Here is a 16,634-nt window from a genome sequence, read left to right as displayed (position 1 = left end):
CTTTCTACGCTCGAGCGAGGTTTCTTTGTGTCTGGTCGCTCGAGCGACCATTCCTTTGCTCGAGTGAGCTTCGAATATATCAGTTGACAGCAGTGGGTTAAACATCATTTTTTTCATCTCTATTATCTTCAAACCCTAGATCCGGCTGCTCCCTCTCTCTCTACTTACCTTCTCTCTACAAATCCATCTAGCTCTAGTGTGTTTCTACCCTAATCTCTTTGTAAAAATGGTGGACCTGATGTGGGCTACTTTTTGATCCGAAAATCTTAGAGTTTGGAGCACCTCGAGTTTTCATCATCTTCTCCTTTTGGTCTCTCCACTTGAGGTAGGGATAACCTACTCTAATCTATGAGTCTGGACATAAATTTTAGTCATTTTGATTAGTTGGTGTTGTTTGGTAATTTTGGAAAAGTTAGGGTTTGATTTGTAATTTATAAAAGAGGAGTTCTTCATGTGTGAGTCAAACATGTGTTAAAGACTTGAAATTGGGAGTTGTTTATGAATTATGAGTGAAATATGAGCCTTTGGGGGCAATCTTGTGAATAAGTGAAAAAAGCCCTAATTACGTTGAATAATTAATTTGGGAAAATGTGAAATTGGGTTGAGGAAAATGAAATTGGGAAATTGTGGAAGTAAATGGTGTAGTTGGATAATTTAATCACTCACCTATGAAAATGTTGATATTTTATCTGTTGATAAATTTATTATCTGTTTAGAGATAACTGCTTTGGGCTATCAGTGGAGGATAGTCTTGATTGTTGTAGATACCGCATGTTGATTAGGGAAAACTAAAACTAATCAAACGTGTTATGCCATTGAATATGACGGTTGGAATAATACAACAAATATGTGTATTAATTGATCATTGTATATGATAACTGTTTAAATACATTGTACATGCGTATTGTTTAGGAGGAGATAGAGGATGTATTCCATGGTTTGAGGGAAGATAGGGGATGGACTCTCAAACCTGTTTGGGAGGAGATAGGGGATGGACTCCATTAATACAGCAAATATGCGTATTAAATTAAAGTATTAATACAGCAAATATGTATATTAATTGAAGTGTGGAAGTGTTTTAATATGAGTTGTAGACTCATTTGAATTGTGAATAAAGAAAGTGTTTTAATATGAGATGTAGTTTCATTTAATTGTTTGGCTAGGTTCCGAGCCATGTGTTATGAATTCATTGGATAAGTAAAGGAAAGTGGATTGAAACATGGACATAATTGTCATGGAACTGTATTGTGATATAAGTTGGTTTATAAGTGCTAGCCATCTATCAAATGCTAATATTTTAGTTATTTTTCATACTTGGATTAGTATATCTCTACTGGGCATTAGCTCACCCTATATGGGACATCATTTTCAGGTTCAGGTGACATGCCACCTCCAAGGGCATAATTTGGAAGGTTTTGGGAGTTGAAGACTCTTTTGGTTGTTTTGTTATTTTGGTATTACACGTAAATTCAAGTTGAGGGTTTAATGTGTAAGAGTTAGTATCTCCTTTTGTAACCAAGTGTCGGCTTGGAAAGTTGTAAGCCCATAGGGCATTTACTTTTGTTATCAACATGTAATATTTTTGTAATGAAAACTCTGATAAATAGAAATATGCTTTATTCTCTTATGACTATGTAGGTCAAGAATGTGGGTTTATATGCATTATTTTGAAGGCGTTACAGTTTTGCTGTCATTTTTGGGCTGATTTGCTGTTATTTTTGGGCTGATTTATCATATGTTTAAGCTTCATTTTGAACTCAAAAAAAAAAAAAAAAAAAAAATTATGATAGGATAGATTAATAAGAATAATTTGAGATAGGTCAATCAAATTAATTCTTTCAAATAATCAAAAACATAATCAAAACCAAAACAAATTATCAAAATCAAATATGTCTAACAAAATACATAAGAATACGAAAAGTGTACTGAATTTTTGTATTTTTTTTATTTATATTTTTGGTAATTAGTGAATTTTTTAAAGATTTTTTTTACAAATATTATACTTTTTAAGTATATTTGTGTTAGGTGTATCTAAAAATTTTAAAAAAATTGCTTAGAATATTAAAAAAAATTTAGTGAAAACAAAAAAGAAAAAAAAAGAAAAAAAAAATTTTAATTTTCTAAAAAGTGAATCCTGAAAATTCAAACCAAACAAACTAAATTTGTTGTTAGAGTATTAAATAATTTCTCTATAAGTGTTTGTCAATTTTAATACTTCTTTTAAAGTCTTAAGATTGATATTTAAACTCATTAAATTGGATCAGAATTATTTTTTAAAGTTTTTCGTAGATGGGTTGGATTTGGAAATGTTTCTTCCTGCTCGCCCTAGCATGATTATTAATATATATTATGTACATGTAAAATTTTACTATAAATACTTCTTATTGTATGTATTCTTAACTTATATTATACTTTTAAGTTATACAAATTTTTTTTTTCAGTTATAATTAATTTTTTTTCTGTAGTTGCGATCTTATTTTAGTTATGACTCATAATATCTCATGTATTATTTGGTTGACTTTTTTTTTTTTTTTGACTTTAAAATATGAAATTATGTCATTTTTTTTTTAGTTATAAGGTGCATACGATACATACCCTTTAAAATTTTCTTGTATGTACATATGTACATATTAATATCTGTATATATATAATTTACAAAATTTTACTTTTTTAGAATAAAAAGATATACTTAAAATGAAAAATGTATTTATTTAAGTTAATATTTAAGATGTAATGACTAAATATTAAGGTGTAATTTTAATTAGCTCGATTTTGATTTTAAATTTTTAACTTTGTCTCAATTTGGTCAAATGGATTACAACTCTTAATATTTTTTAATAAAAAAATATGTATATAAGTGTCATGTGTCTCAAAATTATGAATTTATCTAACTCAGTAAGTAAACCTCAACTAATTTAGTGATAATTTTTCTTAAAAAACACTAATGATATTATTAATTTGATCAAATTGACGTAAAATCTAAAATTAAGGATCAAAATCAAATCAATTAAAAATGTAAAAACTAAAATAAAACAAAAGATAAAATATAAGGACATCCGTGTAATTCACCCACAAAATTATCATTTTTCAGTTTTATAATATTTTAAATTGTTTATATGAGTTTGTTGGGCAAGTTCGAGATTGTACTAGCAAGATTTTAACGCTAGCTTGGGAGGGATTTTGTGTTTGTTTGATTTGTATCTCATGATATAATTTTTAATTTTTATTTTTTTAAATTTTGTTTGGTTTAAATATTTTGAATTTTTTTTTTCAAAATCACTTTTTTTTCTGTATATATCAATCAGTCACTTTTTCTTTCTTATCTTTTCTTCTCAATCATTTTTTTTTCTCACACACATCTACTCAAACTACAATAAAATATCAAATCATCCCAAAATCTCAAATTATTTTCAAAATATACAACCAAACAAACTAAAAAAATTTCTAAACTATCTCTCAAAAAAAAAAAAAAATTAAAAATTTATCTCAAAACAAAAACCAAACACACCCTTTTAGTTTCAAAAACTGAAAAAATATTTGGTTTTATTGGACGTCACGTGGCGTACTACTTACCAATAATAATATGTCATGTTTCTATTATTTTTTAATCACTTAATATAAAATTATAAATCTCATTTTTTTTATTAATTAAAATACTTGTGTATCACGTGCAAAATCAACCAATAATATCTCCAAAAAAAAATCCTAACTTAGGCGTACCCGAGCACCCAGACTATAGAGAGGCCTTCAGGCCATTATTCACATCACTGCTGTGGTAGCTGGCCTCTTTGCTATAAAAATTAGTGCTTTTCTGGTTATTCATATTCATATCACTGCTGTGGCAGCTGGCCTCTTTGCTATAAAAATTACTTTTCCGACGAGGCATGGAGCTAGCTACTGCGGGGAAGGTGAACGAAGTGTTGTTCATGAACAGAGGAGAAGGAGAAAGTAGTTATGCACAAAACTCTTCTTTCACGGTAAGATAATGTTTGTATCTTTGTATAGTAGCATTACTCTTCATGTTCATGGTATATCCAATAAAAAAATGTTTGGGAGCACTAAAGGAGCTCTAGAGAATGGGTCCCATTGACTGTGATGTTTTGACTTTAAGTTTTTTTTTTTTTTTTTTTTTTTTTTTTTTGAATTTTCACCTCATTAGTAGTCTATTAGTGCTCTCAAATTAATGAGATGTATCATTGTTGATATCCAATTCTCACTTCTGTGAAAATTTCTGCTAACTCAACAATTGTTATACCTTGCACTTTGTATGAAGTTATAGATTTTGTTAATCAAATAACAGTTTTGAAGTTTTATTGGATTGTTAGGTCTTTTTTTTTTTCCACTCACTAAAATAATTGTGGATCAAACTTTATTCCTTTAGGCCGTGTTTATTTGGGTGGGTATGTGTTTGGGATTGGACTAATAGTCTAATAAAATTATTAATCTGATGTTTGGTTAAAAAATTGAAGTATGGACTAATAATCCATCCAGATAGTATCCCATATATGATGGACTATTTAATCCTATAGAGGGAGTAGGATATAAATTGGAGAATTAAGCAAAAGTCTGGACTAACTCATCAAATGACAAAATTAACCATGACTATATATATATTAACCCTCATTTAAATATTTTAAAAATATTTGAAATATTTAAAAAAAAATCCATAATTTTTTTTTTAATTTGTAAATATTTTAAAAAATTAAGAAAATTTTAAATATTTAAAAAAAAAAACCAAAACAATTTCAAAATGCAACTAAGAACATGATATTGACATATTCTTGGCTAGAGATGATCTAAGAACAATCAGTGTGTTTGGTTTGAATTTTTTGAATTAAGTTTTTTGAAAACTGAGTTTTTTGGTTTTCGTATTTTTTTTTTGTTTTTAGTGGGTATTTTTAAAATTTTAAACATTTTTTTTTTTACTTTTTTAGATGCACCTTACTTAGATGTATCTAAAAAGTATAAAATTTGTGAAAAAATATTTTTAAAAATTAATAAATACATAAAAATACAAAATATGTACTGAATTCTTGTATTTTTGGTATTTAGTGAATTTTTAAAAGGTTTTTTTTAATTTTTCTTTACTTTTTAGGTATATTTATGTTAGTTATGTCTAAAAATTAAAAAAATTGCTCAAAATATTAAAAAAATTCAGTAAAAGCAAAAAAAATAAGGAAAATAAAAAAGTAAAATTTTCTGAAAAATGTTTTTAAAAAATGGTAACCAAGCATAGTGAATAATATTATTGTTTTTAACAATTATGAATGGAAGTAATCATTAATTACCACCCTAGACTTTTAATTCAACATGTCTACAATTGGTATTTTGTATGCATCTTCTCATAAATATATTTGCTTCATTTTCTATATTTCTGAGATCATTAGTTTTCTAAATAGCTATATTTCATAGTTGAATGATTTTTGATATTTTTTGTTCCAAAAAAAAAAAAAAAAGTTAAAATAGTAGTTGGATGATTAAAATAGTAGTGCATATTTTTTAATGGTTGCTTGTGTATATAAATTTTATAGTGAAATGATTTTTGATGTTTGATGTTTTCTGTTTAAAAAAATGGGGTTAAATGAATACTTTTTTGAATTTTAGCAATGAATGATTAAAATAGTAGTTCATATTTTTTAATGATTGCGTGTGTATATATAAATTTTATAGTTGAATGATTTTTTATTTTTTCTATTAAAAAAAAGTGAGGGTTAAATTTTGTTCCAATAAATACTTTTTTGAATTTTGGCAATGAATGGTTAGATGATTAAAATAGCAGTGTATTTTTTTTAATGGTTGCTTATATATATATATATATATATATATAAATTTTATAGTTGAATGATTTTTGATTTTTTTTCTATTAAAAAAAAAAGAATGTTAAATTTTGTTCAAATGAATCGAAATGAATGTAGAACAAGAATAGGGAAATTTGCTTTTTAAAAATTATAACACATGCTAGTGCAAAATTTTACAATAATTGTCGTAGGAGTATTATGGTCAATATATTGGATGTCCTATGTCCTGTCATGTCCTATCCATACCAATCCCCTCAAACAAATATCGGATTGGATAATATTTTGTTAATCCCTCCTTATAATCCTAATTCAATTCAAACATAGGATATGATACACAATCCAAAGGAATTCATAATTCTAAGACTATTAGTCATGAAAATACCAATCCAACCTAATTTAATCCGCCAAAGCAAACATGCCTTTAATTTTAGCTACAATAGAAACTGTAGCCATGTTACTAATAGTACAACTTGATAAGTCACCGACAATAAAAATAAGTTGTTGATAGTTAAAAATTGTAATCATTTAAATTATATTGATATCATTAAGATAGAATGACGTAGTTTGTCATTGATAATAGCATGGCACGACAAGTCACTGATATGAATTGATTCATGTCACTTTATAATATTTTTGTCTGTGATTTTATGTCTATTTTTATTGAATTTAATAAACAAAAAAAATAGATATTACAATGAATCATATGCGACATTGATAGAACTCCCGATTAGAGAATTACAAGGAAATTCTAAAACTCATATGTACTTCAAAGACTAAAAATAGATCGTTTGGAGTGAAATTGAAAAACAACACTCCAAGACCTGTATTATAATTTTACAATTCAATTACTCGGCTAATTTGTCACAATGTGCATATTACAATCACATGTTAAATCGCATCTTAAAAACATAATTTTAATAAGACATTGCAAGATTGAAATCGTATCTTCAACATGTCACGTTGGCACCCTATGCAATGTTAGTGGATGCTTAGGGTGGTCATATCACAATGAAATCATATCTTTAACTTGCGAGTTTATATTGAAATTGCATTTTGAAATAGGATTTCAAAAAAATGCACTAACTTGCTAAATAGTTAGAAAAGTGTAGCACTTTTTATAAATAATTTTGTTTTTTTCCAATATTTATAAATTAAGAGAAAAAAAAATGCTAATCTTTAGTTTGATAAGTAACAACTCTATCATTCACACCATAAAAAGTACTTAAATAATGAAATGTGTGAACCAAATTTATTTTAAAATTAACATACATCATACAAGTTTAAATTTACAATACAATTTAATACTTTTAGGCCATGTTTGATTCACAAGACTAATAGTGAAGGTACTAATAATCTCAAATTAGTATGGTATTTACTATCCATTTGGATTAGTAGGATAAATTATTCCATTGCCCATTGTTTGATTTGCATTAGATAAGAAAGCATATGAATGTACAATTACAACTATATTTATCTTTTTTTCCAATCTTACAATCCATCAATGTTTCTTTACAATCTTTACTTTATCAAATTTCTTCATAAACGTGGTTTTGAAAAAAAAATATAAATAAATAAATAAAAGCAAAATAAAAATACAAAATACAAAATACAAAGGCCATGTTTGGTTTGCTTTTTATTTTTATTTTTTCAAATATGAACTAATTTGATAAAATAAATATCAAAAAATATTTAAAAAAAAAAATTATTTTTAGCCTTCTAAAATATAAAATTATATAAGAATAATAAGTTTTTTTAATTTTTAGTCAAGGGTAAAAGAGTCTTTTTATTTTATTTCCCAACTCAGGATATATAATCCTACCCCTACCCCAATACTAATAATCCTACAAATTTGTTAGATTAATTATCCATTGGATTAATAATCCTGAAACAAAATTTTAAAATAAACACATGATTATTGGGCTTATAGATTAATAATCATAATCTCAATCTCATACTCTAATCCTGTCAATCAAATATACCGTTAGTGATATGTGCTCAGATTCATATAACTTTTTTCGAAACAAACTCAAAAGTTGTTCTCTCTTGTAGCAACAAGTGGCCTCAATGGCACAGCCAGCGCTAGAAAATGCAGTTGAAACTCTCTTCTCCAGAGATTTCCACCTTCAAGCTCTTAACGCAGCGGACTTGGGTTGTGCAGCGGGTCCAAACACATTCGCAGTGATTTCTACGATCAAGAGAATGATGGAAAAGAAATGCAGGGAATTGAATTGCCAAACACTGGAACTTCAGGTTTACTTGAATGATCTTTTTGGAAATGATTTCAATACCCTCTTCAAAGGCCTGTCGTCTGAGGTTATTGGTAACAAATGTGAGGAAGTTTCGTGTTATGTGATGGGAGTACCGGGGTCTTTCCATGGCCGGCTTTTTCCTCGTAACAGCTTACATTTAGTTCATTCCTCTTACAGTGTTCATTGGCTTACTCAGGTTTGTACATCCATTTGTTTCAACTAGTAATTAACCTTGTACTTATCACATTATCCTATGTTAATTCCTATCACAATATGAGCAGAGGAGTTAGATGATGGTCACATACTGTGATGGACACATGAATAATTTTCATTGACCATGCCATGCCACTAGAGAAAGATCAATATTTACTCTAACTATATGACCGGTACTATATGTATTTATTTGTATTTGTTGTATGGATACATATACAAGTTTTTAAAAAATTGTAAAATTATTCAAAATATGTAGACCCAAAAAATGGGCAATATAAACACGTGTAAAAAGGTCTTTCTCCATGTCTTTCCTAGTGTTTACCAAAAATTTCATAAAGTCTGGAATTTTCATATGATGGGCTTGGTGCATGTGCAACTTAATTAGGAAGTGCTTCTTAAGCAGTGAATGATGGTTCGATCCTACTCTCTTTTTGTTAATGTAATATCATTGTACTGCTTGTATAAGTTGTATTACTTATTTCATATGACCCATTTGCTTTTGATGTGTAATAAGCTTGCACGCTAACCATTTCAATGGTTTCTTTGGTGAAATAAAAGGCACCAAAAGGACTCACAAGCAGAGAAGGCTTGGCATTAAACAAGGGGAAGATTTACATATCAAAGACAAGCCCTCCTGTTGTAAGAGAAGCCTACTTATCTCAATTTCATGAAGATTTCACAATGTTTCTCAATGCTAGATCCCAAGAGGTGGTTCCAAATGGTTGTATGGTGTTGATACTTCGTGGTAGGCAATGTTCTGATCCTTCAGACATGCAGAGCTGCTTTACTTGGGAACTATTAGCTATGGCCATTGCTGAATTGGTTTCACAGGTAGTTGCAATTTTTAACACTTCTTTACCATTAAATGTCTTCGTTTGATGTTCACAAGCTCTTACATACCTCTAGAACACAATTTTTCTAGGCCTAAAAATGGTAAAACATGCAAACTATAAACCGAAAATTCCCTTAGGTGCCATCCACAAAGGTCTGATTTCACTTGTTATATATATTCTTTTGCAAAATCTCTCATTTCTTAAAATTGGTTTCAATCATTTGTCATTACTCTCAAAATTAGTTACATACATATATAAACTATTCTTTAAATGAGTTAAAATGAAATAGTTATTAGCCTAGCCAAACCAAACCAAACCAAACCAAGCGTTAAGTCTCATCAAATGGGATCAGCTACATGAAATAGTTATTAGCATTTTACAAAAATGAGTATTCTTCATTGCTCTCAAAAAGCATTTCATACATATAAACTACGCTTTAATCAGAGTTAAAATGAAATTATTGTGAACATGTTATCACATTGATTCATATTTTACTCTCTGAAGGTAAAATATTCATAACTCAAAAACGTACTAAGAGTTTGGTGCTCAAACCAGTTAGATTCTTAAAGCTTTCCAACTATTTCGGATCATGAAAAACAGAGTTCAATGTGTCCAAAATTAATAATTTTTTGTTTAATTTTTCTCCCCAACATTTTAAAAATATAAGTCATCTTGATGAGTTCTTTCCTTTAAAATGATAAAATCAATACTTATCCCATCATTTGTGTATATATATATATTTGGCATAGCACTACCCTAAAATTATGTGCTTTATTTATTCTAATCCATTGATTTTCTGTCTTTCCTTCGTGATAATAGGGATTGATAGATGAAGATAAATTAGACACCTTCAATATACCCAGCTATTTTGCATCACTTGAGGAAGTGAAAGATATAGTGGAGAGGGACGGATCATTCACAATTGATCATATAGAGGGGTTTGATCTTGATAGCCTAGAAATGCAGGAGAATGATAAATGGGTTAGAGGGGAAAAGTTTACCAAGGTTGTCAGGGCCTTCACAGAGCCTATAATTTCAAACCAGTTTGGACATGAAATCATGGACAAACTATATGACAAATTCACTCACATTGTAGTTTCAGATTTGGAAGCAAAGCTACCGAAGACCACAAGTATCATCCTAGTGCTTTCCAAGATTGATGGATAGTTTTTTAGTGTTGTGAAATAAACTGTTGTCCCTATCACATATATGCCACTAGAGGGTTGTGCCAATGTATTGCACAAGAAGATTTGAGAGGGGTCAAATATAGAAAGCATTTTTCTCTTGTGTGGAGAGAGAATGTTTTCTTGATTTAAATCTGTGATACCCAAATCGTAATGTTGGGAAGAAATGAGAAGTTGAACATGAAATTTTAATTTCTTTACCTTATGTATGTATGGAATTAGTGGTTGTTTGCTAAAAATAACGTCTCCTCCAATTATTGTAATGTATTGGGATGGTTCTTGCAAAGAATTTTTTGCCCTTTTTAAATCTCAAATTGAAATATTTTATCAATAGTATCAAAATCGTATATAATAGCATTTCATTAATTAATTCATGACAGTGCATGTTAAGTGTATTTGTCTATGAGTCTTTTGAAAGAGGAAAAAAAAGAAAAAAAAAAAGAAACTCATATTCAGATGTAGAGGAAACCACGTGATAAGGATTTCAAAGGTTAGAATTGATATATTTTTAAATGTTGATGGTTTAATTTGAAACAATTATGAGTTTCTTTGTTTCAGTGTCTCTTATGCTTTGCTACCTATTTGGGAGCCTCTCCAATGTGGTATGCTTTGCTACCTATTTTGGAACCTTTCCAATGTGGTAGTGTTGCTGGTTGTTCCTTCTTGTTGTTCTGGATTGTATTGATGTATTATTTTTTATATAATATTCCACTGTTCACTAATACAATCGGTTGCCCTTTTTTTTTTTTGCTGATGAAAACAATTTCAAACAATCAAAAAGTTAGTATTTTCTTTGTTACAGAAGTCAAACTTTAGGTGTGTTTTTTTTCTTAATAATAATAATCTTAGCAAAAGATTAATAAAAATGAAATCCTGAATTAGAAGAGGTTTTGTGTGATATTTTTCAAATTCAGAAAATTTAATCACAACAAGCTAGCAATTATATTTTTGAGTAATGCCAAGATATAACTAAATTTTTATATCAAATTTTCTTAGAAAATTATGTGTCATTATTGTTTTTAATGTAATAGACCTCACCTCCACATTCATTCATAGATTATTTTCATGGCCAGACATCATTCAAAGTTCAAATTCCAAATCTTGAATACAACAAGCACAATCTCATTTATTGGAACAAACATGAAATGGCCTATCTAGCAACAACAATTGCAAAAAGAGACAAAACACACATGTATGTGGGACCCACCCCTTGTAAGAGGATTGTATCCCATTCTGTGTTTAATTTTTGTATTATTAACATTACTGTTTTGATCAGTATGGGTGCCAGTGGGTGCTAGCCCAAGTAGGAAGAAATCCTGTAAACCAATTGTTGATAAGGTCAAGCCTAAAGCCCGCTGGATGGAAAAGAAGGCTTTTATCATTTGCTGGTAGGTTGACTTTGCTCAAGGCTACGTTATCCAATTTGCCAGTGTACTATCTCTGTTTATTTAAAATGCCAGCAGGAATAGCAAAGGAGATTGAAAGAATTCAGGCTGCTTTTCTATAGGGAGGACCAGATTTGAAGAGGAAATTACACTTGGTGAAGTGGAAGGAGGTTACTAAAAGCAAGATGCAAGGAGGGCTGGGGATTCGAAGAATTAGAGATTTTAATGATTGTCTTTCGATAAAGTGGTGGTGGAGGTTGGCTAATGAAGATGAGGCTTTATAGAAGAAGGTGGTCTGTAGTAAATACAATGTAAATGGGGGAGTATGGTGTAGACACCCCATTTTTGACCGACCTTGAGACTCAGACGTCACCAGTTGAGCACTTGGTGATATTGCATGATGTGCTCGTTCAGAAGTTTCGGAGTTGCGGCCGTGAGCCCTGCCTCCGGACTCCCGAACCCTTTTCTGTGCCTTGTCTCGGTTTGCGAACCAGACTCGGTTTTCTCTGTTTCTTTTCCTGAGGGAAGGGAGAGGTCCCGTAGACTATCTCTCAGTGCCCGTGGGCTACATTTGGTGGCCGTAGGCCATTTTTCCCATTTCGGAGCCCGGTTTCCGGTTTTCGGAGCCGTCAGGCCGTGTGCCTCGGTTCGGGACCGCCTAACCATCTCCGTTTGCCCCGATTTCTGGCATACATCTTATTTTCTCCCTTTTGAGGGACACTGGGGTCTGAGAAACCCACTTCGTGGCCGAACGCCACTTTCGGTGTTTAACGGGCAGTTTCCGGGGCCCCGAACTGCGTGTTTTGGCCCCCGAACATTCATTTTGCATCGGTTTTCGTTCATTTTTGGCAGGTACCTCTGTTTTATCACCAGGAAGGTCACTGAAGGGTGGGAGGCTAGTAATTGTTGCAGCAACCAGTTATCTCTCCTCCGGAGCCTCCCGGCGCCCGTTTTTCCAACTTCCGGGCTAATGTTGAACACCCTAGGGGTAGTGTTGCCAACTTTCAACCACATAACTGTGATCTACACACCTTGGAGGACCCAAAAAAGTCATGGCCGGCCATTAATTGTTATTTCCATTTTTGCCCCTCCTCTTCCGGGCCAATGTTGAACACCTTGGGCCCACTTTCTTGAACTTTGAACCACATATCTGTGATGTACACACTTGGGAGGACCCTAAAAGTTTATGGCCGGCCATTAATTTTTCTTTCCATTTTTGCCCCTCCTCTTCAAATGCAATGTTGAACACCCTGGAGTCACTGTTGCCAACCCCAAACCACATATATGTGATCTACACACATGAGAGGACACCAAAAGTTGGTGGGAGGCTAGTAATTTTGCCGAAAAGCCAACTTCTTTTTGGTCAAAAGTGGTTCAGCATGAATCCAGGAAGGAGAAAAAGCTGCGCGGCTTCACCGAAACGGGCGTAACTCTTTGCACAAGAGGAATTAAGATATGAGGCCACCACCATTGGAAAGCTTACTTCCGGGGCTTCATTTTGCACTCAATAATCTCCCAAGTCCAAGTCCGGGGGGGAGAGATGTGGTTGGTGGAAGTCCGCTTGGACTGAATCTGCGCGGCTTCACGGAAAAGGGCATAACTTTTTCTACAGGAGGAATTTTAATGCAAGGTTTGCGCCATTGGAAAGCTAACTTCTGGGGCTTCATCCTAGGGGGTGACCGGCCATTTTTTCTGGCCGGCCGGCCGTTTTTTTTCTTTGACCTAGCCGGCCGGCTATGTTAAGTGGCCGGCCGGCCACCTGCAACAAAAGTGGTAGGCCGGCCTGCTTCTTCAGGCTGAGTGCATTCCAGCTGTGCCTTGGTTTTCTCCCAAAAATATCTGCATCCGGGGGAACCCTTTTGGGGGAATTTTGCTCTCCTTTATGCCCCACCTTTACACCCCTTCTTTGGCCTATATAGCAAGCAAGTCTTGTAGTGTTTGAGGGTTAGAAAAACTTTTCTTCAAAGCTCCATAGCCACCTCCATCTTCTTCTTCTTCAATTCTTCAAAAAACCCTAAGTCCATAACCTTCATTCCTTCTACACCACCAAGCTCTACCACCACCATCTCATTTCCAGCAGCAAGGAGGGATTCTTGAAGGCTAAAGAAGCTGCAAATCCATCCAAGAAGCAACAAAAATTCGAATCTTCAAGGGTAAGTTACACTTTTACCCTTTTGACCCTTTTTCTTGATCCATTTCTAAGCCTCACTTCCTTTTTGTTTCAAGCTCCGGCCCTAACTGAAAAGGGCCATCTTTTGAGCTCATCTTCACTTCTCATTAAGGGCTCAACCCTGTTTGAGCCCTCCATGATACACTTGCTTCATTGACCATCTTGTATGTCATAGTTTTGCATGCTATTTTTGACCCATGAGCAATTTATTTTCGAGCATGTTGTAAACTGATATAAGGCTTATTTTGAGCCCCTCTTCAACATTGGAGAAGGGCTCAACATTGTTTGGTGTCTCTATGTGTCACTTGTAGTTATATCCCTTATTTGGCCCCATTTTTGCATAAATTAGTAGCCCTCTTTGCTTCTGTTTTTGGACCTTGTTCCGAACTGAAAGTGGCCTTGTTTTGGCCTATACTTCATGTTTCATTCACACTTTTTTTCTGTTTGGTGATTATTTTGTATACTTCATGTTTTAGCACCTTTTGAGCCTCATTTTGCATCATATTTTTAGCATGTTTTTATACTGATTTTGAGGCTTCCATATACTGTAAATGTTCATATTTTTGGTCCATCTTCAGTGTTGTAGAAGGAAATTTTTCAGTTTGGATTTTTCTTATACCACTTGCTTCATTACCCCTCTTTTGGCCCCTATTCTTGCATGCTATTTTTCCCCTACCTATGCTTGCTGTTTGGCCATGTTTATAACTGTAAAAGTGCATCTTTTGGGACTTTCTAGCTTCTGTCTTTGCATTGCATATCCATATTGTGCATGTTTGGCATAGCTATAGGTCATTTCGGGTGCCTAATGTTGCATTTCGGGACATTTCCTTGCATTTCATGTCATTTCGCCTCATTTCGGGACTGTTTTCCCCCATATTTTAGTGCTGAAATTCCATTGGCATGCTTGCATATCATTTTTGCCACATTTCATCACATTTCATCATTGCCTCGGTTTGCGTGCCCGTGTGCACGCATTTCGAGGCACTCCGTTTTTATCCGTCGGCATCTCATGTGAGTGCGGCTGAGGCTCTCTCATGTTAGTATAAGTCCATTTGTCAGTTTCCATGTCATTTGCATTGCGTATGCATTGCCTCGGTTTGCGTGCCCGTGTGCACGCATTTCGAGGCACTTCATTTTCTGCCAACGGCATCTCATGTGAGTGCGGCTGAGGCTCTCTCATGTTAGTATAAGTCCATTTGTCATTTTCCATGTCATTTGCATTGCGTATGCATTGCCTCGGTTTGCGTGCCCGTGTGCACGCATTTCGAGGCACTTCAGTTTCTGCCAACGGCATCTCATGTGAGTGCGGCTGAGGCTCTCTCATGTTAGTATAAGTCCATTTGTCATTTTCCATGTCATTTGCATTGCGTATGCATTGCCTCGGTTTGCGTGCCCGTGTGCACGCATTTCGAGGCACCTCATTTTTTTGCCATCGGCATCTCATGTGAGCGCGGCTGAGGCTCTCTCATGTTGGTATAAGCCCACTTGTCATTTCCATGTCATTTCATCACATTTTAGCATTGCCTCGGTTTGCGTGCCCGTGTGCACGCATTTCGAGGCACCTCATTTTTATCCGCCGGCATCCGATGTGAGTGTGGCTGAGGTTCACTCATGTTGGTATAAGCCCACTTGTCATTTCCATGTCATTTCATCATATTCTGTCATTGCCTCGGTTTGCATGCCCGTGTGCACGCATTTCGAGGCACCTCATTTTTATCCGCCGGCATCCGATGTGAGTGTGGCTGAGGTTCACTCATGTTGGTATAAGCCCACTTGTCATTTCCATGTCATTTCATAGCATTCCATCATTGCCTCGGTTTGCGTGCCCGTGTGCACGCATTTCGAGGCACCCTATTTTTATCCACCGGCATCCCATGTGAGTGTGGCTGAGGCTCACTCATGTTGGTATAAGCCCACATCATGTTTTCATGTCATTACATTGCATTCCGCCATCGCCTCGGTTTGCGTGCCCGCGCGCACGCATTTCGAGAGACATATCATCGCCTCGGTTTGCGTGCCCGCATACATGCATTTCGAGACATATCATCGCCTCGGTTTGCGTGCCCGCGTGCATGCATTTCGAGACATATCATTTTCTCGGTTTGCGTGCCCGCGTGCACGCATTTCGAGACATATCATTTTCTCGGTTTGCGTGCCCGCGTGCACGCATTTCGAGACATATCATTTTCTCAGTTTGCGTGCCCGTGTGCACGCATTTCGAGGCATCTCATTTTCATAGCATTGAGTATGTTAGGATTGTATCTTAGTTGCATTTCATGCATATCATGCATATTGCATCGTGTCCGGAATAAGAGTTAGCCCGGGCACGGGAAACGAGGTACATTTCGTACTCCGAGTGACGGAATGTGTCTCAATTCCCCAGTCACCGACACTCCGGATTATCCATGATGGAGTTAGGTTTTAGCTGTAGTTTCATGTGCATTCATCCTATATTGAGTTGTGCATTTCGACTCCTCGGCCATCATGCCTCAGTACGCGTGATTGGTGGCACGAGGATCGAGACATGCATATATCTGTGCAAATACATTGCTATGCCCCTTTCCTGCTCTCTGTTGCAGCAAAACCAGGAATCAGCAACCTTTTGGGGCTTGGCACGCATTTCAAGAACAGGTGTAAACAGAGGCTAATTGGGGCATTCCGGTGGATTTCCGCGCAAGACAATCCGGACATGCATCATCCATCAGAAGCAAGGCAGTCCCTGGCCTGCACGCCAGTTTTATTTGCTTTCTTAGTTAATTCTTTAATTAATTAGAATTTTGTAATATTTTTGGACTGTAATAT

General features: G+C 34.0%; 1 protein-coding gene and 1 long non-coding RNA gene across 3 annotated transcripts; both read left to right on the top strand.

Annotated features, from left to right (window-relative positions):
- Positions 1-3,766: 3,766 nt before the first annotated feature.
- On the top strand, positions 3,767-10,560 carry LOC114285352 (caffeine synthase 1). The gene is given in 4 exon segments (NM_001426675.1): positions 3,767-3,977; positions 7,848-8,243; positions 8,819-9,091; positions 9,913-10,560. Coding segments are annotated over 4 exon segments (1,110 nt in total). The 5' UTR covers positions 3,767-3,884; the 3' UTR covers positions 10,261-10,560.
- Positions 10,561-11,527: 967 nt separating this feature from the next.
- Positions 11,528-11,869, top strand: LOC145823730 (uncharacterized). 2 transcript variants are annotated; one of them, XR_014365879.1, is made up of 2 exons: positions 11,528-11,665; positions 11,738-11,869. It is a non-coding gene; the product is annotated as an uncharacterized LOC145823730 (long non-coding RNA). The 2 variants fall into 2 exon arrangements; XR_014365880.1 differs by having other exon boundaries at positions 11,530-11,665; positions 11,741-11,869.
- The last annotated feature ends 4,765 nt before the right edge of the window (positions 11,870-16,634 follow it).

Source organism: Camellia sinensis, chromosome 1 (assembly GCF_055761805.1).
Source record: "Camellia sinensis isolate YWXY chromosome 1, ASM5576180v1, whole genome shotgun sequence".
NCBI lineage: Eukaryota > Viridiplantae > Streptophyta > Magnoliopsida > Ericales > Theaceae > Camellia > Camellia sinensis.
The sequence above is the reverse complement of the archived record's forward strand: the minus strand, read 5'-3'. Positions and strand labels throughout refer to the sequence as shown.